Source organism: Papio anubis, chromosome 20 (assembly GCF_008728515.1).
Source record: "Papio anubis isolate 15944 chromosome 20, Panubis1.0, whole genome shotgun sequence".
Classification (NCBI taxonomy): domain Eukaryota; kingdom Metazoa; phylum Chordata; class Mammalia; order Primates; family Cercopithecidae; genus Papio; species Papio anubis.
Window position 1 is genome coordinate 9487309 of NC_044995.1, and position 23925 is coordinate 9511233.

The following is a 23925-nucleotide window of genomic DNA, read 5'->3' on the forward strand; positions in this document are numbered from 1 at the left end:
TCCTCCCACCACCCTGGTTTCTCCTCCCACTGTTCTGGCTAACCTCCTACCATTCTGTTATCAGTGGTCTGACGGTGGCCGCCTGCCAGCACCTTCCTCTCCACGTCCAGCCACCCACGTGTTCCTCCACCGGTGCATCCGGCACAATCGCGCGAAGCCATCTGTGTGTCTGCATGGTAGGGTCTTGGGGGTTTTCTAGGCACAGGATGGGGGCGTGGCAGCCCAGTGTGGTCTTGGGAAATGCAACATTTGGGCAGGAAATGCCCGTCCTCACCTAGGTCTGTGAGGGTGGAGCCTTAGTCAGGGACCACTCCCTCCTCTGACCAGCACTTCCCTTCCCCCTTCTGTATGATTTAAAGGGACTCCACCCTTCCCTTCCCAGCACTTCCTTATCACCGCTTAGAATGGCCGTTATCAAAAAGACAAAAAATAACCAGTGGTGGCTAGGACGCAGAGAAAAGGGGACTCTCGTGCACCGTTGAAGGGAACGAGAAGGAGTGTGGTCATTACAGGAAACAGTACGTAGGTTCCTCATAAAACTAAAAAGAGAACCACCCTACGACCCAGCCATCCCAGTTCTGGGTATAGAGCAAAAGGAAAGGAAGTCAGTATATTGAAAGGATAGCTTCACCCCTGTGTTTATTGCAGCACTATTCACAATAACCAAGATTTGGAAACAACCTAAGTGTCCATGTACAGATGAGTGGACAAGGAAAATGTGGGACATCTACACAATGGAATATTATCCAGTCATTTAAAAGAATGAAATCCTGTCCTTTGTGGCAACGTGGATGAGCCTGGAGGACCATTCTATTAAGTGAGACAAGCCAAGCATAGAAAGACAAAGGTAGCATGTTCTTACTCATCTGGGGGAGTTAAAACAGTCGATCTCAGAAGCAGAGAGCAGAGTTGTGGTAACTAGAGGCTGGGAACGGTGGGGAGAGGGGGAGGGAAAGGCTGGTTAAAGGATACAGAGTTACAGCTAGATGGAGGAAATAAGTTCTTGTATCCTATAGCACTGTAAGGTGACTATAATAGTTTATTGTATATTTTCTTTTTTAAATTTTATTTTTTATTAGACTTTAAGTTCTAGGGTACATGTGTAGAACGTGCAGGTTTGTGACATAGGTATGCATGTGCCATGTTGGTTTGCTGCACCCATCAACTCGTGATTTACATTAGGTATTTCTCCTAATGCTATCTCTCCCCCAGCCCCCCACCCCCGACAGGCCCCGGTGTGTGATGTTCCCCACCCTGTGTCCAAGTGTTCTCATGATTCACCTCCCACATATTAGTGAGAACATGCAGTGTTTGGTTTTCTGTCCTTGTGATAGTTTGCTGAGAATTATGGTTTCCAACTTCATCCATGTCCCTGCAAAGGACGTAAACTTATCCTTTTTTATGACTGCGTAGTATTCCATGGTGTGTATGTGCCATATTTTCCTAATCCAGTCTGTCATTGATGGACATTTGGGTTGGTTCCAAGTCTTTGCTATTGTGAATAGTGCCACAGTAAATGTATGTGTGCATGTGTCTTTATAGTAGCATGATTTATAATCTGTTGGGTATATACTCAGTAATGGGATGGCTGGGTCAAATGCTATTTCTAGTTCTAGATCGTTAAGGAATCGCCACACTGTCTTCCACAATGGTTGAACTAATTTAGACTCCCACTAACAGTGTAAAACTGTTCCTATTTCTCCACATCCTCTCCAGCACCTGTTGTTTCCTGACTTTTTAATGATGGTCATTCTAACTGGCATGAAATGGTATCTCATCGTGGTTTTGAGTTTATTGTATATTTTCAAATAGCTAGAACTCCTGGGCTCAAGTGATCCGCTTGCCTTGGCCTCCCAGAGTGCTGGGATGAAGTGTGTCTTTTTATTATAACTTTTAATTGACACACAATAATCGTATATATTTGTAGGGTATAGAGTTGATATTGCAACACATGTATATAATGTAATGGTTATATAAGGGTAATTAACATATCCGCCATTTCAAACATTTATCGTTTCTTTGTGCTGAAAACATTCAAAATCCTCTTTTCTAGCTATCTGAAAATACATAATAAACCTTAATGAGCCAATAGGTTGCCGTTGGTGGTGCTTCTCATCATTACGGGGGTTACTCTTTGCTGTCTGTGTTTGTCGAATGGTTCATTTCTTACACACCTAACTGTCCATGCAAAGTAGTTCTTAGTGCTCTCCTGGGAGTCAGACTGAAAAAGAGGGGATTGTTCCAGCTGTCCCTGCTGCATGACCTCTACTTCTCCAAATATGTCATCTGCTTAGGGTCTTGCCCAGCACGGGAGGGTCTAGTGTGAACCTCACACTCACACGTGGGACAGACGCCCACATCTGACCATGTTACAGTGAATCTGTTTCACACAAACAAGGGAGATGATCCAGTGTGGACCCTGGACCCAGGTCAATGAGCAGAGATATTCCAGCACCTGTCCACGCACACAGGGGAGGAGGAACCACAGTTTCCAGCCTCACCCAGAGCCCTGACTCCTTCGTGTCTGTGAGGACCTGGGGTTCCTCTTCTGTGCCACACAGAGGTGGAAATCTCCCCCGCTAATGAGCCCTGGGTGGTCCCAGGCATCAGTGGTCCCTCAGCTCTGGTCTATGATCTGTCTTATGGCACCCTGTCTATTTCAGGAATTTGTTATTTAACTTTTTCTACGTAAGACCGTGACTACATGATTCGGAAATATCGTACGTAGATTTCTCGGTGTTCAAAGCCAATGTGGGCTCTTGATGGCAGCATCAATGCTCCACGGTGGAGCCCAACATCAGGATCCTCTCCCATCCTAACCCTCCTGTCTTAACTCGTCTGGAAATTCACCATGGCTGAGACTGAGCCCCTCCCTTGTCCTGGGCACCGCTGCCCTCCACGGCCACTGTGATGAGTGGGGTTCATGACAACAGGCTCCAAACGAGGAAACTGAGGCTCAAGGATGGGATATTACTGCCCAAGGTCACACAGGCAGGGGATGATAATCAGGAACTAAATAAAAGTCATCTCCCAACCCAGCGTCCAAAATCAGAGCTTAAACCTAATGTAATTGCTCCAAAAACCTCAAACGTGGATTAAGGCACAGAGGATGGCCCAGGAAGTGAGGGGCACTGAGGAGGCAGGAATGACTTAGAGGTTTGTTCTCAGGGATGGGTGGGGGTGGAGGCTGCTGCAAAAAGAAAGGAAGGAAAGAAGGAGGGAAGGAGGGAGGAGGGGGGAGGGAGAGAGGGAGGGAGAGAGGAAGAGGAAGAAGGAAGAAGGAGGGAAGGAAGTGAATGATGGAATGATGAATGAATGAATGATGAATGATGGGAATGAATGAATGATGGAAAATGATGGAATGAATGATGGAATGGAAATGAATGGAATGATGGAATGAATGAATGGAATGGAATGGAATGGAATGGATGGAATGGAATGGAAGGAAGGGAATGAATGGAAGGAATGGAATAATGGAAGGAATGGAATGGAATGAATGGAATGGAATGGAATGGAATGGAATGGAATGGAAGGAAGGAATGGAATGGAAGGGAATGGAAGGAATAATGGAATGGAATGAATGGAATGAAGGAAGGAAGAAGGAATGAAGGAAGGATGGAATGGAAGGAAGGAAGGAAGGAAGGAAGGAAGGAAGGAAGGAATGGAAGGAATAATGGAAGGAAGGAATGGAATGGAATGGAAGGAATGGAAGGAAGGAAGGAAGGATGGAATGGAATGAATGAATGAAATGATGAATGAATGAATGATGGAATGAATGATGGAAAATGAAATGAATGAGGAATGAATGATGAATGGATGGAATGATGGTTGAATGAATGATGATGGAATGAATGATGGAATGATGGAATGGAATGAATGAATGGAATGATGGAATGGAATGGAATGGAATGGAAGGAAGAATGGAGGAATGGAATGGAATGGAATGGAATGGAAGGAATGGAATGGAATGGAAGGAAGGAAGGAATGGAATGGAATGGAATGGAATGGAATGGAAGGAAGGAATGGAAGGAAGAATGGAAGGAAGGAAGGAATGGAAGGAAGGAAGGAAGGAATGGAATGGAAGGAAGGAAGGAAGGGAAGGAATGGAAGGAAGGAGGAGGGAAGGAAGGAGGAAAAGAAGGAAGGAAGGAGGGAAGGAAGGAAGGAGGAAGGAAGGAAGGAGGAAGGAGGGAAGGAAGGAGGGAAAGAAGGAAGGAAGGAGGGAGGGAAGGAAGGAGGGAAAGAAGGAAGGAAGGAGGGAAGAAGGAAGGAGGGAAGGAAGGAAGGAGGGAAGGAGGGAAGGAAGGGAGGGAAAGAAGGAAGGAAGGAGGGAAGGAAGGAAGGAGGGAAGGAAGGAGGGAAGGAGGGAAGAAAGGAGGGAAGGAAAAAAAAGAGAGAAGGGAAGTTTGGTAGAAAGGAAGTGGATGAAATGAAGGAAAAGAAAGTGGACATGGAGAACACAGGGACAGAAATGCACAGGAGACATTTTGGTGCCTTGAAACACAGCACAGGAAGCTTGCCAGCATGGGTAAACAGTATGGACTTGGAAGTATTTAGGGGCTGGAGATGCACTGCCATGGTAAGGACCCCGCGACGCCGGAGCCCATGGACGGGCTGAAGAGGAGGGAGACCCCATGGAGAGGCTCTGAGAGGGAAGAGAGGAGCCCACGGCCTCGCCTGAAAGGGGCTGGGACTCAGGAAGTCACTGGGTCTATTTGCTGCTGTGTCCCGGCCCTCAGTGAGATAAAGATAAATCAGGCAGACAGTGGGCCAGGGACGGGGAGACCCCATTTCTCTCTGAAATGTCTGCAGAGAGCCTGGTGCCCGCCCCCACCTCAGCCCTGGGGAAATGAGAGCCAGGCTCCCGGGGAGGGCAGTTTCTGTTCCTGTGGGCTGAGGATGAGACAATCCCCCGATAAGAAGGACCCAGCCTCTGAGGGGCCACACCCTGTGTGTCTCTCTGTCCTGCCAGCACCGAGGTCTCATCCATTTGCAAAGCTGAAAGGAGACAGAGGAGACGCCATGACGCCCACCCTCACAGCCTTGCTCTGCTTTGGTGAGATCTGAAGAGGAGAGAGGAAATCCCACAGGCCCTGGCCTATCAAGAGATCCCAGGGCTTTAGGCAGCTCCCAGGCAGGGGAGGACCTGCTCGGGCTTCAGGGGCAAATCTCTCACAGAGAACTCTCTTCCAGGGCTGAGTCTGGGCCCCAGGACCCACGTGCAGGCAGGTGAGTCTGTCCCCAGCTCTCCCAAGTCCCTCCTCCTCACCCTGGACAGCTGGGGATGGAGACAGCAGATCTGGGCAGGGAGCTGGGATGACCTGACGGGTGGGGAAGGTCCTGGGATCCAGGCTTTGATTTCCTTCCAGGGCCCCTCCCCAAACCCACCCTCTGGGCTGAGCCTGGCTCTGTGATCATCCGGGGGAACCCCGTGACCATCTGGTGTCGGGGGACCCTGGAGGCCCAGGAGTACCGTCTGTATAAAGAGGGAGGCACAGAGCCCTGGGACACACAGAACCCACTGGATCCCAAGAACAAGGCCAGATACTCCATCCCATACATGACAGAGCACCATGCAGGGAGATTTCACTGTTACTATTACAGCCCTACAGGCTGGTCAGAGCCCAGCGACCCCCTGGAGCTGGTGGTGACAGGTGAGAGGACACTCAGGGGTCCCAGCCCCAGGCTCTGCCCTCAGGAAGGGGGTCGGCTCTCAGGGGCGTCTCCCTCTCACAGCCCAGCCCTGGGGATGATGTGGGAGGTGGGAGCCCATTAAACACGGTGCCTCCTTCTCTCCTAGGAGCCTACAGCAAACCCACCCTCTCAGCCCTGCCCAGCCCTGTGGTGGCCTCAGGAGGGAACGTGACCCTCCGATGTGGCTCACAGCGGGGATATCAGCATTTTGTTCTGATTGAGGAAGGAGAACACAGGCTCCCCCAGACCCTGGACTCACAGCAGCTCCACAGTGGGTGGTACCAGGCCCTGTTCCCTGTGGGCCCCGTGACCACCAGCCACAGGTGGACGTTCAGATGCTATGGATACTACAGCAACACCTCCCAGGTGTGGTCCCACCGCAGTGACCCCCTGGAGATTCTGGCCTCAGGTGAGGGACCACGGCCTTCTCTAATCCACTTTCGGGGCAGCTGACAGGCTTGGGGAGTCTGGCTGGTGACTGACTCTGGAAAGGACCCAGAGTGATGTGTGGACGGACGGGCTGCAGGCGTGAGGGAGACCCCATGGGGAGGCTCTGACATGGGAGGAGGAGGCCTCGGCCACCCTCACCTGGAAGGGGAGGACTCAGGAAGGCACCGGTGTGTTTGCTGTGAGGTCCCGGCTCTCAGGGAGAGGAGGAAGGATCAGGCACAGGGGCCAGGGCTAGGGAGACCCCACTCCTCGGAAATGACTCCAAGACAGCCCCGGGTGAGAAGGAGGCCCTGGGATCAGAGACTCAGAGTGAGAGACAGTGAGACCTGCAGGGCCAGGACGGGAGAAGGAACAGGCGTGGGAAGAACCAGCCCTCTGAGTCCCGGCTCCTCTTTCCCTCCAGGCGTGTCTAGGAAGCCCTCCCTCCTGATGCTGCAGGGCCCTGTTGTGGCCCCTGGAGAGAATCTGACCCTCCAGTGTCGCTCTGATGTGGACTATGACAGATTCACTCTGCACAAGGCGGGGCAACGTACCTTTCTCCAGCGCCCTGGTCAGCAGTCCCAGGCCGGGCTCTCCCAGGCCAACTTCACCCTGGGCCCTGTGAGGGGCTCCCATGGGGGCCAGTACAGATGCTACGGTGCACACAACCTCTCCTCCGAGTGGTCGGCCCCCAGTGACCCCCTGGACATCCTGATAGCAGGTGAGGAGCCCAGCGGGTTCAATCAGGGATCCAGGCTCTGCACAGGCCCTGCTGGGGGAGCCCAGGTGGTGATGGCCGGAATGGAGGGGAAGGAGAGATAGATAGAGAGAGGGGATGGGGGGGAGGGAGACACTCAGAAAAAACAGAGACAGAGACTGAGGGTCCCAGAGAGAGGCCTGGGGAGGTCTCAGCTCAGAACAAGGTGGGGCAGCCCCTCATCCATCTGTCTTCTCTCCAGGACAGATCCGTGCCAGACCCTCCCTCTCGGTGCAGTTGTGGCCCACGGTGGTCTCAGGAGAGAAGGTGACCCTGCTGTGTCAATCACAAGAGTGGATGGACACTTTCCTTCTGACCAAGGAGGGGGCAGCGCATCCCCCGCTGCATCTGAGATCAAAGCACGAAGCTCCTATGTACCAGGCTGAATTCCCCATGAGTCCTGTGACGTCAGCCCACGCGGGAACCTACAGGTGCTACGGCTCACGCAGCTCCAACCCCCATCTGCTGTCTCCCCCCAGTGACCCCCTGGAGCTCGTGGTCTCAGGTGAGGGCCCTGACCCTGTCCTCTCTGAGCTCAAAGGCTCAGCTTAAGCCTCTTTCCCTCTGTTTTGGTTCTCAGGAGCTGCTGATACGCTCAGCCCATCACAAAACGAGTCTGACTCTGAGACTGATGTGTGAGGAGATGCTCTCAGTTATGGGGCTGGCACAGAGGATTGGGTCCTGTGAAGGGGAGGTGGGTGACCTGGGTGGACATCCAGGGATCCTAGGCTGATTCTGATCCACCTTGACCTCTGTGACTTCTTTGCCCACCATCCCCAGCCTCGCACCCCCAGGATTGCACAGTGGAGAATCTCATCCGCATGGGTGTGGCCGGCTTGGTCCTGGTGGTCCTCGGGATTCTGTTATTTGAGGCTCGGCATAGCTGGAGAAGCTTCCCAAGATGCAGCCGGGAGGTGAACAACAGAGAGGATAATGGACCTTTCGGAGTCGTGAAGCCTCAGGAACAGATCTGATGATCCCAGGAGGTTCTGGAAGAAAATCTAGGGCCAATGCTATCTGGACTGTCTGCTGGTCGTTTCTAGAGGAAGGAACCAATGTTTGAGTGCAGGGACATTTTCTGGGGTAATCCATGGAGAACCATTAAAATGTGACACCTTTCTTCTCCATTAATGTTGACTTTCCTTGGTTGGATCCGCTTCTTTTCCCATCCTTAGACATGAGGCTCCCTCCCACACGGCAGTCTTGGGTCCACACCTCTGCACACCTGCGTGCTCTGGTCCATGGCATGTCACACAGTCCTCTTCATTTCTCATTGCGACACTTCCTGGTGTACTTTATTGGGTCTTCATGTCTTCCGTTCAGAGTTCCACACCTGGTTTAGGAGCTAATTCAATGGGAGAAGATCAGATTCCCACCAGGAAAAGATAAATGCACCATGATGCCCTCACCTCCTATGTGGACCCTATGAGCCCTTCCCTCCTTATCAGATGCTATCTGTGTAGTTTCTCCTGAAATATCACCACTTGGAATAATCACACTGGCATTTTAAGTCACAACCCAAAGGTGTGCTAATTCTGAAAAACACATTTTTTAGGCCGGGCGCGGTGGCTCATGCCTGTAATCCCAGCACTTTGGGAGGCCAAGGTAGGTGGATCCCTTGAAGTCAGGAGTTTGAGACCAGCCTGGCCAACATGGTGAAACCCCATCTCTACCAAAAATACAAAAATTAGCCGAGTGTAGTGGCACTTGCCTGTAGTCCCAGCTACTCGGGAGGCTGAGGCAGGAGAATCACTTGAACCCAGGAGGTGGAGGTTGCAATAAGCTGAGATTGTGCCACTGGACTTCAGCCTGGGCGGCAGAGCGAGACTCCATCAAAAACAAACAAACCAACAAACAAAATCCAATACAAAATGACAATATCCACAGATTCTATGGAAGAATTCTTAAATGATTCTTCCTACCTTCTGGTGGTCAGACATTCCTTGGCTTGAGGCAGCATAATGCCAATTTCTACCTCCCTCTTTACAAGGCTTCCTCCTGTGGGCCTCTGTCTTCACCTGGTATTCTTCTCTCTGGGTATCTTCTCATCTTCAAACGATAGTATCAGTCAAATAAGATGAGGGCTTATTCTAATTGATTACGATCTCATCTTCTTAACCTGAACGTGTCTGCAAAGACCCTTCCCCAAATATGTTCATGTTTGTAGGTAATCAGGTTGAGAATTTCAACATATCTTTTTGGGGGACAATTCAACTCATAATAGTACCTAAAAGGAAAATACACATAGAAATCCATTTAACCAAAAAAAGTGAAATACTTATACACTGACAATTTAAAATATTGGTCAAAGAAATTTTCAAAGACCTAAATAAGTGAAAAGTCATCTGAGGATCATAAACGGGAAGGTTTAATAATGTATGGATGCCAGTATTTTTTATGAAATCATCAGAATCTGTGAAACCCCCATTAAAATTTCAACGCCTGGCCGGGTGCAGTGGCTCATGCCTATAATCCCAGCACTTTGGGAGGCCAAGGCGGACGGATCATGAGGTCAGGAGTTCGAGACCAGCCTGGCCTACATGGTGAAACCCCATCTCTACTAAAAATACAAAAATTAGCCAGGCGTGGTGGTGCACTCCTGTAATCCCAGCTACTCAGGAGGCTGAGGCAGGAGAATCGCTTGAACCTGGAGGCAGAGGTTGTGGCGAGACGAGATTGCTCCTTTGCACTCCAGCCTGGGCAACAGAGCAAGATTCCTTCCAAAAAAAAAAAAAAAATCAGTGCCTTTTTTTAAGAAATGGAAAATTCATGTGGAATTGCAAATTACATAGAATAGCAATTTTTTTTTAAAAGTACAAAGTTGTAGATCTCACTCTTCTCAATTTCAGAATTTATTAAAAGCTACAACAATGAGATCTATCTGGTATTGGCATGAGAATAGACACACAGGTGCATGGAATAGAATGGAAAGACAAGAAAAAAATCCGTCTACACGATCAACTGACTTTTATCAAGGCTGCCAGTATCATTCAACTGGAAAAAAATGGCCCCTTCCACACATGGCGTTAGGAAAACGGGATATTTACAAGAAAAATGATGAAACTGGACCCTTAGACTAAACACAAAGTTAAAATAAATTGAAATTACAGCTGAAATGATCAAACATGGGGGTAAATCTTCACAGCCTTGGACTTGACAATCACTTTTTAAATATAGCACTAACAGCATAAGCAACAAGAGAAAAAAGATGAATCAGTGAGACTTTACCAAAATTTAACATTTTTGTGCACCAAAAGACACTATCAACAGAGTGAAAAATGGCCTACAAAACTGGAAAAACATTGCAAATTATATATCCAATAAGGATCTATTCTATCCACCAGAATATACAAAGAATATCTTCAACAACATCGAGAACAACAAACGGCCAGTTAGAAAATAGTCAGAGTGCTGGCACAGGTATTTCTACACAGAAGGTGTACAGTGTACAACAAGCACATGAAGAGATGTTTCAGTACCATTAGTCATTAGGGAAATGCAAACAAACCACAGTGAGATACCACCTCACACCTACTAGGATGGTCATATTTCAAAAACAGAAAGTAAAAAGTGTTGTTGATGATGCAGAGGAATTGGGAGTCTCATACATTGCAGGTGTGAAAATTAAATGGTCCAGCCACTGTGGAAAGTGGCTCATCAGTTCCTTGCAGAACTGAACCCATGATTAAATACATGCTAATTGGTACATGTAATGCGTCATGTCAACTGAATGAAAGACTAAAATCACACGATTATCAAAATAGATGCATTAAAAAGCATTTGATAAGATTCGACATCCCTTCATAATAAAAACTTTGAACACACTGGATACAGAAGGAATGTACATCAGCACAACAAAGGTTACATATGACAAACAAACAGCTGACATTTATCCTGAGTGGGGAAAAGCTGAAAGTCTTTCCTCTAAGGACTGGACCAAGACAAGGGTGCCCACTTTCACCACTATTATTCAACCTCTACTGAAGTCCTAGCCAGAGCAATTAGGCAAGAGAAAGAAATAAAAGGCATCCAAATTGGAAAGAAGAAAGTCAAATGGGTCCTGTTTGCAGATGATAAAAATGTTTTTTTCTACTTTAAGTTCTGGGATACATGTGCTGAACGTGCAGGTTGGTTACATGTGCCATGGTGGCTTGCTGCCCCTATCAACCCATCATCTAGGTTTTAAGACCTGCATGCATTACATATTTGTCCTAATGCTCTCCCTCCCCTCTCCCCCCACCCCCCAACAGGCCCAGTGTGTGATGTTCCCCTCCCTGTGTCCATGTGTTCTCATTGTTCAACTCCCACTTATGAGTTAAAACAGGCAGTACTTGGTTTTCTGTTCTTGCGTTAGTTTGCTGAGGATGATGGTTTCCAGCTTCATCCATGTCTCTGCAAAGGACATGAACTCATCCTTTTTTATGACTGTATAGTATTCCACAGTGTATATGTGCCACATTTTCTTCACCCAGTCTATCATTGATGGGCATTTGGATTGATTCCAAGTCTTTGCTATTATAAATAGTGCTGCAGTAAATATATATGTGCATGTGTTTTTATAGTAGAATGATTTATAATCCTTTGAGTATATGCCCAGTAATGGGATTGCTGGGTCAAATGGTGTTTCTAGTTCTAGATCCTTGAGGAATTGCCACATTGTCTTCCACAATGGTTGAACTAGTTTACACTCCCACCAACAGTGTAAAAGCATTCCTATTTCTCAGCATCCTGGCCAACATCTGTTGTTTCCAGACTGTTCAGTGATCACCATTCTAACTGGCATGAGATGGTATCTCGTTGCATTTTAAATTTGCATTACAAAAACTTAAAGACTCCACCAGAAAATTCTTAGAACTGGCAAATTTAATAAAGTTGCAGGATACAAAATCAACATACAAAAATTAGCAACTTTTTCAGCTACACCAATAATAGTCTAGCTGAAAAGAAATCAGGAAAGCAATCCCATTTACAACAGCCCAGCAAAAATTACCTGGGAATAAATTAAACCAAGGAGGTGAAAAATCTCTGTGATAAAAATTGTAAAACTCTGAAGAAAGAAATTGAAATGGACACCCAAAACCAGAAAGATATTCCCTATTCATATATTGAAAGAATATACATTCTTTAAAATGACTATACTATGCAAAGTGATCTATAGATTCATTGCAATCCCTATCAACATACCAATGACATTCTTCACTGAAATAGAGAAAAAAAATTCTGAAATGTGTATGGAATCAAAAAATACCCCAAATAGCCAAAGCAATTCTGAGCAAAAAGGATAAAGCTGGAGGTATCACACTACCCGACCTCAAAACATTCTACAAAGCTATAATAACCAAAACAACATGGTTCTGGCATTAAAAAAAAAAAAAAAAGAAAAGAAAAAAAACATGTAGTCCAATGGAACAGAACAGAGAGCCCAGAAATAAATGCACACATCTATAGTTGAGAGATTTTCAACAAAGGCCCTAAGAACATACATTGGGGAAACAAAAGTCTCGTCAACAAATGGTTCTGGAAAAACTGGACATGTATGTACAGAAAAATTAAACTAGACCTCTATATCTCACACTACACAATAGTCAACTCAAGGCCAGCTGCGGTGGCTCATGCCTGTAACCCCAGCACTTTGGGAGGCTGAGGCGGGCAGATCACTTGAGGTCAGGAGTTTGAGACCAGCCTGACCAACATGGTGAAATCTCATCTCTATTAGAAAAAGAAAAATACAAAAATTAGCCAGGTGCTTTGGCATGCATCTGTAATCCCAGCTATTCAGGAGGCTGAAGCAGGAGAATCACTTGAACCCGGGAGGTGGAGGTTGCAGTGAGCCAAGATCGCACCACTGCACTCCAGCCTGGGCGACAGAGTGAGACTCTGTCAAAAAAAAAAAAAAAAAAAAGAATCAACTCAAAACGGATTAAAGAAATAAATGTACTACTGGAAACTATGAAACTATGAGAAGAAAATATAGGGGAAACACTTCAGGACAACGATCTGGGCAAAGATTTTTTAGGTAAGACCTCAAAAGCACAGGCAGCAAAAGCAAAAATATGCAAATGAAATCATATCAAACTACAAACCTCCTGCACAATCATGGGAACAAACAGCCGAGTGAAGAGATCACCTACAGAATGGGAAAGAATATTTGCAAGCAAGAAATCAATCTCCAGAATATACAAGGAGCTCAAACAACGCAAAGGTTTTGAAGGATGGTGATGAGAAGGTTCTGCTACTTACAGAAAGGAAGAAGTCAGAGAAAGGAAATTTAGGAGAAACAAAACCACAAACCTAGCTTGTTCTGCTTCTCTCTGTGACTCAGTTAACAGTCTTAAACACATCTCCCTAAGCCTCCTTCCCCGGTGGGATTCCTGGGTCGTGTGAGGGCCTCATTGGTCCCTCTGGTAAACCCAGGCACAGAGTGGAGCAGCTGTTGTTTTCTCAGGATCTTCCCCTTCACATATAATTAACGCACCTACACCATGCTACTCTCAGAACCCTTCAAATAAATGTCCCCCGGTTCATCCACCACCAGAGTCCCAGCTCAGCTGGTTCCCCAGCTTAGGACTGAGTGGTATCTTGGAGGTAGTTTCCACCACAGCCCCCTTCCTCTGCTATGAGGCTCAGTGACACACCAGACACCCTCTCCAGCCAGGCTCCTGGAAGGTCTGGATGAAGACTGGGACCCTGAGGCATTGCTCAGCAATGTGGCTTAATACAAACTTCTATGTAAAACTTCCAACCACTTTCACCAAGCGGTCACTTCCTGCATCTTGGGGTGTGAGGGCACCTTGGTTGGTCCCTGCAATATCAGACCCTATAGAGATCCTACAAACATGTTGCAAATTCTTTGAAGATTCTAGCACCTTCAGACAGGCTATTGGGAAATGGTGACACCCATAACCTTCTAGTTCCAGGACAGAGAACCTTAGCCCAGGGCTATGTTTTCTGAGGGTCCTCAAAGTAAACAGTTCTATGTTCCAGGAGAACCCTAGATCTCTAAGGGCAGAAAGCCACACACATGCAGGCAAAAAGCAAGAGATTCAAGGAAAAGCTGAGCAAAGAGAGACAGGAAAACACTCACATGATGAGTCACGTTGCAGAGCTAGAACCGAGATGGAGAGAGGCACGAGCGGGCACAGAGTGTGCTCCCCAGAACAGGTGGAGAGAATGCCTTTTTCATGCCCGGAGGATAGGCTGACTAAGGCTTGTGATCGACAATCAAGGACTATTTTTTTCCCCAGCTGTCTACAAGAGAACTTCCATCTGAGCTCAACTGTGCCCTGCAGTAAGTAATGATGGAGAGAACGTGACTTTGCTCTGCAGCTCTGGAAGCTCATTTGACCTGTGCCTTCTACAGGGAGGGGAGGCCCCTGGACACTGGCTCACTGGGGTGCAGAGACACAGTGGAGCATTTGGGCCAGTTTCTCTCGGTCTTGGGGCTGGTGATGGGACCTCTAGATGCTGCAGCTCTCTGTCAACGGCTCTGCCTGTGAGTGATCAGCCCTGGGTGACCACTGTTATTGAGGGGAAGCCATGCCTGCTGCAGGTCCTGTGAAACACTAAATCATAAAGCCATGTCTGAGGGACAGCCTGCTGGAGACATGGGAATCTTAGGGATTCCAGATAAATTGAAGCAATGAGAAACACAAAGAGGAAAAGAGAGGTTGAGTATGACAGGGTTGTCAGGTAGACAGGGCAGCTCCACATCTCCACTGCTTCCCTTCTGGAGGCCCACTTTGGGGTCCTGCTTATCCAAGTGAGTGAAGAAAGAGGTCAGGACAAACACAGATGCAGTTTGGGGAGATAAGCGGTGGCCTCAGCCCCTCGCCCTTTTCCATCTTCCGGAAGCCCCTCCTGAGCTCTCACCAAAGAGAGATTTCCCATTTGGAAACTCGGATATTTATTATCCCGGGCGGAGGCAATGTCTCTTGATTATGGGCACTTTCCATCACCAGGCACCTGCTAGTCCTCTCTATACCTTCCCTCTCAGGAAAGGAATTGTCCCTCATGGGATTCCAGGGAAGACCCCCAGGACCCCTATCAGTCACTAGGGAGATGACAGAATAGAGGAAGGCAGGGGACCAACCCTCCATAGAGAATGGTCCTACTTCAGTGGGACGAGGGAGGCTCTCCCTCACCCATGTGCTGTCCTGTTACCTTGGAACCCTAGGAGAACTTGTTAGTCACCCACAGAATCCACCCCTGAATGTGGTGTGCAAAGTGGTGCTCTTAGCCTCCAGTGTGAAGTCCCTGGGGAGATGGAAGGCCCCCATGTGAGTGAGGGCTGTGCCACCTCTAGCTGTGTGACCTTGGGCTAGGCAGCCCCTCCCAAGTCCCCAGGGTCCCCATCTGCATCTGAGACTGTGGTCAGTGTGGGAATCCACAAGACCCTTCAGCCTCCAATGCTCTGGGACGGAGGCCTCGTCCACAGGGAGGAAGGGGTCAGAGTGACCTGAGCTCCTACTCAGAAGCAATTCTAATCCACTTTCCATCAGGGCCTGTGGGGAAGGGAAGATGAAGAAACGGAGCCTGCACCTGGCTGTGTGGGCGCAGTAGGTGAGGGGGAGGATGAGGGCTCCTGAGAGTGTGCCGTGTGGCAGAGACCCTGCAGCACACTCAGGAAGGGCTCTGGAAGGATCCAAGGAAAGTTTCCAAGAAGAGGGAAGAGTAAGTGACAGAGACCCTCAACCGTGGATTTCACTGAGGTGCCCATGATGATATAGGGAGAATGGGGGTGTCTGGGCAGGAAGAATATCGTCGGGGTGAAACAGGTGGTGATGGGCTCCGTGTCAGAACTCCTGTGGAGGGAGGGGCCTGGCCCACATGAAAAGGTCTCTGATCCTACCCCAGCCCCCAGCCCCTGTTCTCCAGGATGACACTGTGGGAATTCCATCAGGAGGGGTGTGATAGGGCTGGTCTTCCTGGCTCTATTCACAATGCTGGCTGGGGCCTGGGAACCCATGGGGAGCCACAGGTGGAAAGGGAGGAGACTCTATTAACCCAGCAGCAACAAACATAGGGTCTGACACAATGGAACTCACTTCCTGAAGGCCAAGAAAGACACTTGTAGGACAAAAGGGAAAGGGCGGTGGCTTGCTTGGTTCCATTCACTGACAACCCACAGGAGATGTCCAGTCCTCTTTTTATTTATTATTTTATTTTATTTATTTTGAGATGGAGTTTTGCTCTTGTTGGCCAGGCTAGGGTGCAATGGTGCGATCTTGACTCACTACAACCTCCGCCTCCCGGGTTCAAGCGATTCTCCTGCCTCATCCTCCCACGTAGCCGGGATTACAGGCGCCTGCCACCACAGCTAGGTAGCGTTTGTATTTTTAGTAAAGACGGGATTTCGTCATCTTGGCCAGACTGGTCTCAAACTCCTGACCTCATGAGATGTGATCCGCCCGCCTCGGCCACCCAAAGTACTGGGATTACAGACGTGAGCCACCGCACCCAGCAAGAGTTTCAGTGCTCTATCGGATTCACTGCCTACTCCATGTTACATGTAATGCTCCACCTCAGGCGTGTTTCCTCTCCTTTCCGTCTCCTTCCTCTTCTCCTTCTCCGTTTTTCTTTTCAATTTTTATTTTTTGAGACAGAGCCTTGCTCTGTTGCCCAGGCTGGAGTGCAGTGGTGCAATCTCGGCTCACTGCAACCTCTGCCTCCTGGGTTCAAGAGATTCTCCTGACTCAGGCTCTTGAGTAGCTGAGATTACAGGTGCATGCCACCATGCCTGGCTAATTTTTGTATTTTTAGTAGAGATGAGGTTTCACCATGTTGGCCAGGCTGGTCTCGAACTTCTGCCCTCAGGTAATCCACCCGCCTCGGCCTCCCAAAGTGCTGAGATTACAGGCGTAAGTCACCACTCCCAGTCCTGAGTGATCTTTCCTCTTTAGTGTGTTCTCACAACCAACTCTCACTGAGTTTTCTTGTTCTTTTTTTTTTTTTTTTAGACAGAGTCTGGCTCTCTTGACCAGGCTGGAGCGCAGTGGCATGATCTCAGCTCACTACAACCTCCGCCTCCTGGGTTCAAGCGATTCTCTCACCTCAGCCTCCCGAGTAGCTGGGATTACGGATGCATGCCATCACACCCAGCTAATTTTTGTATTTTTAGTAGAGACAGGGTTTCACCATGTTGGTCAGGCTGGTCTCGAACTCCTGACCTTGTGATCCGCCTGCCTCGGCCTCCCAAAGTGCTGGAATTACAGGCGTGAGCCACCGCACCCAGCCAGCTTTCTCGTTCTTATCCCTTAGTTCTCTGCCAGGGAATAAGAGAGAAACCGTTCCCTCAACCACATTCTAGTCGTGGTCCCTATTCTCGTATTTCCACTTCTCTCTCTTTGGCAATAAATTAATTAATTGAGAAACAAGTTGCTGAATGTTCATCTTCTGCTAAACTGCATCCCCTAATTTTCCCAGAATCTCCCCTAATGAAATCGACTGTATTTACTGAAAGCAGGAAGTGGGTCTCTTCAGATCAGGATGACTGTCTCCTGGGGAAATATTTGTCTTCGCATCGGTGGGGAAAAGGAAAGTCGATGTCATGAGTGGAGGCTCTGAGAAAATAAGGGCTGTGTTTTCAGTTTAGACTCCCGCCCAGTTGGTAGCTGACCTAGACATGATGTTAGGTCTACCCTCCACGGGCAGGTTTTCAGACAAAGGAGCCCTGGCCATCAGGGGACACCTCAGGTTTGGGCTGAGATGTGTGCAGAGGGCCTGGGTCCTCCTGAGCCCCCACACTGGGGGGAATCAGAGACAGGCCCAGCAAGAGGCTGTGTCCACTTCCTGTGGGTTGACAGCTGTGGGGACCCAGACAGGCGGCAGCAGGCTCTGACTTAACCACATCCGCGCGTCTGTCTGTCCTGGAGGGTCGTGTGGTCTCCTGTCCCACAGCTGGAGCACGCAGAGCAGGCATCATGGTGTCCATCCTCCCTGTTCTTCTGTGCCTCAGTCAGTGGTGGAGAGACGAGGGACAGGAGGGGCACTGGGCTGGGGTGAGGGGGGTCCCACAGCAGCCTTGATCACTGGAGACCCTGAGGGGTCAAGTGGCTACTGGTGCTCCAGCAGGAAGGGAAGCCGTCACACCTCTGTCTTCCAAATCCCCCACAGGAAACTCTCCTCCATGGCTGAGTCTGGAACAGAATACCCGAGCACCTGTGGGTGAGTCTCTGCTAAGCTCCCATGCCCTACCTCACACTCAGCACCCGGACTCTCATCTCAGGGCCTTCTGAACGGAGGGTGAGAAAATCAAGAGGGTCCATGGCCTGAGCTGGGAATGAGGGGCGGGGGAGGTCTGTGGACTCCAGCCTGTGGTTGGATCCTCCCCAACCAGGGATCCTCCCCAAACCCAGCCTCTGGGCTGAGCCAGGCTCTGTGATCAGCTGGGGGAGCTCCGTGACCCTCTGGTGCCAGGGGACCCTGGATACCCAGGGTTACCATCTCACCAAGGAAGGAAGCCCCATGACCTGGCACCAACAGAGCCCACCAGAGCCCAGGAACAAGACCAACTTCTTCATCCCATCCATGAGACAGCACTATGCAGGGACATACCACTGTCACTATCTCAGCTCTGCAGGCTGGTCAGAGCTCAGTGACCCGCTGGAACTGGTGGTGACAGGTAAGAGGACACTCAGGGGTCCCAGCCCCAGGCTCTGCCCTCAGGAAGGAGGTCAGCTCTCAGGGGCACCTTCGTTCTAATAACTCAGCCCTGGGGGATGATGTGGGAGGCGTGAGTCCTGTTTAAGACAGTGTCTCCTTCTTTCCTAGGAGCCTACAGGAAACCCACCCTCTCAGCCCTGCCGAGCCCTGTGGTGACCTCAGGAGAGAACGTGACCATCCAGTGTAGCTCAAGGCTGGGATTTCAGAGGTTCATCTTGATTGAGGAAGGAGAAAACAAGCTCTCCTGGATGCTGGACTCACAGGAACTCTCCAACGGGCTGTTCCTGGCCCTGTTCCCTGTGGGCCCTGTGGCCCCCAGTCACCGGTGGATGTTCAGATGCCATGGATATTACAGGAACATCACCCGGGTGTGGTCGGAACCCAGTGATACCATGGAGATCCTCGTCTCAGGTACAGACATCTGCTCCTTGCCCGATTTATTTTTGAGAACTCACTCTCAGGAAGTCCCACGTAGGAGGGTGGAACAGGGGAAGTTTGGGACTCCTGAGCCCAGAGAGACTGAGTGTGAGAGGCAGTGAGACCTGCAGGGCCTGAACGGGAGAAGGAAGGGGTGTGGGAGGAACCAGCCCTCCTAGTCCCAACTCTTGTTTCCCTCCAGGCGGGTCTAGGAAGCCCTCCCTCCTGACCCTGCAGGGCCCTGTCGTGGCCCCTGGAGAGACCCTGACCCTGCAGTGTGGTTCTGATGTCGGCTACGACAGATTCACTCTGTACAAGGAGCAGGGACATGACCTCCTCCAGGGCTCTGGCCAGCAGCACCAGGCTGGGCTCTCCCAGGCCAGCTTCACCCTGGGCCCTGTGAGGGTGTCCCACGGGGGCCAGTACAGATGCTACGGTGCACACAACCTCTCCTCCGAGTGGTCGGCCCCCAGTGACCCCCTGGACATCCTGATCGCAGGTGAGGAGCCCAACAGGTTCAGTCAGGGATCCAGGCTCTGCACAGGCCCTGCTGGGGGAGCCCAGGTGGTGATGGCCGGGATGAGGGATGGGGATCCTAAGGGAGAAAGACACAGAGAGAGACAGGGAATGGGTGGGGAGGGGGAGACTCAGAGAAAACAGAGACAGAGAGACTGAGGGCCCCAGAGAGAGGCCTGGGGAAATCTCAGCTCAGAACAAGGTGGGGCAGCCCCTCACCCATCCTTCTTCTCTCCAGGACAGATCCCTGACAGACCCTTCCTCTCAGTGCAGCCGGGCCCCACGGTGGCTTCAGGAGAGAACGTGACCCTGCTGTGTCAGTCACGGAGCCCGATGGACACTTTCCTTCTGACCAAGGAGGAAGCAGTCCATCACCTGCTGCGTCTGAGATCAGAGCACCGAGCTCACCAGCACCAGGCTGAATTCCCCATGGGTCCTGTGACCTCAGCCCATGCGGGGACCTACAGGTGCTACAGCTCACACAGATTCTTCCCCTACCTGCTGTCTCACTCCAGTGACCCCCTGGAGCTCGTGGTCTCAGGTGAGGGCCCTGACCTTGTCCTCTCTGAGCTCAAAGGCTCAGCTCAGGCCCTGCCCCCAGCAGAGCTCAGGATGCTAAGGAAAGAGGGGAGTAAAGGGAGAGGGCCCAGCCCATAAGAGGGTGGAAATTGTCAGGGACCTCCTAATCCTGGGCTCCCACCCCAGAGACCTCAGATGGGGCTAAAGGCCAGGGAGGACTGAAATGAGATACGGAGGAACCTGGGAGGAATCATACTTAGACTGAGGATAGAAGATGGAGGCTCCACCCACTCCCCACCTGGGCTCCCCCAGCGGCCCCGTAACACTCAGTGCATACCTGAGACTAAGGGGAGATCGTGCACCTGCTCACTGCAGCAATGCAGGCAAATATTCAACAGCAAACCTCATGCGCAATTCCTTTCTGTCCTTTATTTTTTATGTCCACGTATCTATTGTTTCTCTTTCTGTTTCTGAAGATTTCAAAGCAATGCTGGCATTTATAATTTACACATTTAATTTGGTAGGTAGCGTTATGATGTAAAATGACTGTGCTCTGATTTTCTTTGGGATTAAATTTAATATGTGCATTCATGATGGAGAATAACTTCTTATTAATAATGTCTGTTTATCCAATACATTTAAAATTAAACTTTATACATTTATATCAGCAGGCTTTTGAAGTTATATTCATAACAACTGTGGACATTGTGAATTTTAAGGATTGTTTTACTACTTGAATAATTTGAAAGGCTTTGATTCCTTTCTATCTTCTAAAATTAGTTAAGTATAGATGAGAAAGTTCTTGGTTTGAGTATGCTGATTTTATTTCCCATTAACTTACCCTGACACACTCCCTTTCAATCCTTTCCCAAATGATCTCTTCTGATTTATTGCTAATAATTACATTAACCACAAGAAAATGGAGGACAAACTTGTTTCTAAATTTTATAATACTCTTCTCACTTCAAATATGTATGTATGTGTTTATACATACCCCACACACCATTATCTATCTTATAATGTATACTATGTATTATATATTTATATATACCTACACACTATTATCTATCCTATAATATATATTATGTATTATATATTTATATATACCCACACACTATTATCTATCTTATTATACACTGTGTATTATATATTTATGTATACACAATTATATATCTTATTATATATTTTGTATTATATATTTATGTATATACACCCACACAGTATTATATATCTTATGATATATATTATGCATTACATATATACACACTATTATATATCTTATGTATTATGTATTATATATTTATATATTAACATATAGTTATACATAAATATATATTAATATAATGTATATATAACATATAAATATATAAATATTATATTTATATACAATATATAAATACATAAAGTATATATATTTATATTATATATTTATATTACATATTAATATATAATATATAAAATATATAAATATTTGATATATTTGATATATTATATTAAATAAATATATCATTAATATAAATAAAAATATATATATTTATATATTATATATTATATATAAATATATTACATATTTATATATAACATATATTAACACACTTATATATTGTATTATATATTTAGAGATACACATACTATCATACATCTTATTATATATTATGCATCATGTATTTATATATACACACTATTATATATCATATATTATGTGTTATATATTTATATATACACACTATTTTATATCTTATAATACATAATGTATTATATATTTAGATATACACACACTGTTATATGTCTTATTGTATTTTATGTATTATATATTTAGATATATACACTGTTATATATCTTATTACATATTTATATGTATACACACACTATTATATATGTTATTATATATTATGTATTATATATTTATTTATACACACACTATTACATATCTTATAATACATATTATGCATTGTATATTTACATGCACACATATTATATATCTCATAATATATATTATGTATTACATATTTGTATATACACACACTATTATATATCTTCTAATACATAAGCATTATATATTTACATACACACACTATTATATCTCAATTATGTATATACACATATTTATTCCTGTGCATATATGTATGTACGCACCTCTGCCGCATCAGGAAAAGGTCCTATCACATAACTACGGAACAGTTAGGAGAAGTGTAGACACAAAGGAATGCAGAAACTGAGGGACATGTTGGCTTAAGTCTCTTCAACTCCTCACACACGTCCCCCCTTTTTTTGGTTGATTCTCAGGAGGAGCTGAGACCCTCAGCCCGTCACAAAACCAGACAGACTCCAAGACTAGTGAGTGAGGAGATGCTCTCGGTTATGGGGCTGGCACAGTGGGTCAGGTCCTGTGAAGGGGAGGTGGGCATCCTGGGTGGGCATCCAAGGGTCCTGGGTCATGTTGATCTGCCCTGACCTCTGTGACCTCTTTGTCCTCCATCCCCAGCCTCACACCCCCAGGATTACACCGTGGAGAATCTCATCCGCATGGCCGTGGCTGGCTTGGTCCTGGTGGTCCTTGGGATTCTGCTGTTTTAGGATTGGCACAGCCAGAGAAACCCCCAAGACGCAGCCAGGAGGTAAACACAAGAGAGAACAATGCGCCCGTCAGAGTGCTAGAGCCTTGGCAATGAATCTGATGGTCCCAAAAGGTTCTGAAAGAAAGTCTGGACCATCATTCGGGAAACTGTCTACTGAGAAGGTCGAGAAGGGGGGGGCATGGATCAGGTGTAGGAAGATGTCCGGGTGCCTGTAGAGAATGCTTCCTCTATTAAACCTCCATTAAACGGCGGTGCTTTCCATCCTGCTGTTGTGGACCCTCCGTGACTGCCCCTCCCTTCCTTTTGCTCCCTGTGACGTGAGGGCACATCCCCCGTGGTGGGTTTGCATCCACACCCCTGTGATCACGTGCTCTGGTCCACTGTCATGTAATGCATTTTTCTTTGTTTCCAACTGCCACATTCCCTGAAGTGAACTATTGATTCTCCATCTCTTCAATTCTGAGCATAGATCTGGATTAAATAACTGGAATAGGTGGGCAAATGTGTATTTGGGACTTTGAAACATGAGTCTGAGGCCAGGCACAGTGGCTCATGCCTGTAATACCAGCACTTTGGGAGGCTGAGGTGGGCAGATCACCTGAGGTCAGGAGTTCTAGGCCAACCTGGTCAATATAGTGAAACCCCATCTCTACTAAAAATTTAAAAAATCAGCTGGGCATGGTGGGGCATGCCTGTAATCCTAGTTACTCGGGAAGCTATGGCAGGAGAATCGCTTGAACCCAGAAGGTGGAGGCTGCAGTGAGCCGAGATCGGGCCACCACACTCCAGCCTGGGCAACAGAACGAGACTCCATCTCAAAAAATAAAAATAAAAAATATACTTCTTGGTCCTTTTTGTTGGACTGCTCACCTCTCACACTTTGTCTTCCACCTAAGGTTTCTCTCATGGCTTTCTTTGGAGTTGAGAGCTGAAAAGGGAGGCCTAACCCATCATCTACTTCCACATGGCATCCAGTTTCCCAAACTCAGTGTCTGCCCACAGTTGTGTGGGGCAATGATGGGTCCAATGGGAGCCTCACACAATACTGCAATGAAACTGTTTCACACACACGGAGGAGGTGGCTCAGTGCTGACCAGGGGCTCCGGTCAGTGAGCTGAGAAGTCCCAGAGCCCATCTGTAAAATCTCAGAGAAGGGGCCGGGCATGGTGGCTCATGCCTGCAATCCCAGCACTCTGGGAGGCTAAGGCAGGTGGATCACCTGAGGTCAGGAGTTCAAGATGAGCCTGGAAAACAAGGTGAAACCCCATCTCTACTAAAATTATAAAAATTAGCTGAGCATGGTGGCGGGCACTTGTAGTCCCAGCTACTTGGGAGGCTGAGGCAGGAAAATTG

The 23925-nt window shown here is 47.8% G+C and overlaps 2 protein-coding genes across 2 annotated transcripts in view; both read left to right on the forward strand.

Annotated features, from left to right (window-relative positions):
• LOC101022334 (leukocyte immunoglobulin-like receptor subfamily A member 3) overlaps positions 1 to 22297 on the forward strand; it is a 109080-nt gene extending 86783 nt beyond the window's left edge. The window contains exon 9 of the transcript XR_004180452.1: positions 22280 to 22297. The gene's annotated coding sequence lies outside the window, so the exon portion shown is untranslated. The remainder of the gene's footprint in view (positions 1 to 22279) is intronic.
• LOC116271728 (leukocyte immunoglobulin-like receptor subfamily A member 4) lies at positions 5441 to 23175 on the forward strand. The gene is given in 11 exon segments (XM_031660268.1): positions 5441 to 5654; positions 5801 to 6103; positions 6548 to 6844; positions 7083 to 7385; positions 18216 to 18500; positions 18650 to 18952; positions 19161 to 19457; positions 19713 to 20015; positions 22280 to 22330; positions 22479 to 22586; positions 22589 to 23175. Coding segments are annotated over 11 exon segments (2421 nt in total). The 5' UTR covers positions 5441 to 5560; the 3' UTR covers positions 22666 to 23175.
• Positions 23176 to 23925: the final 750 nt, after the last annotated feature.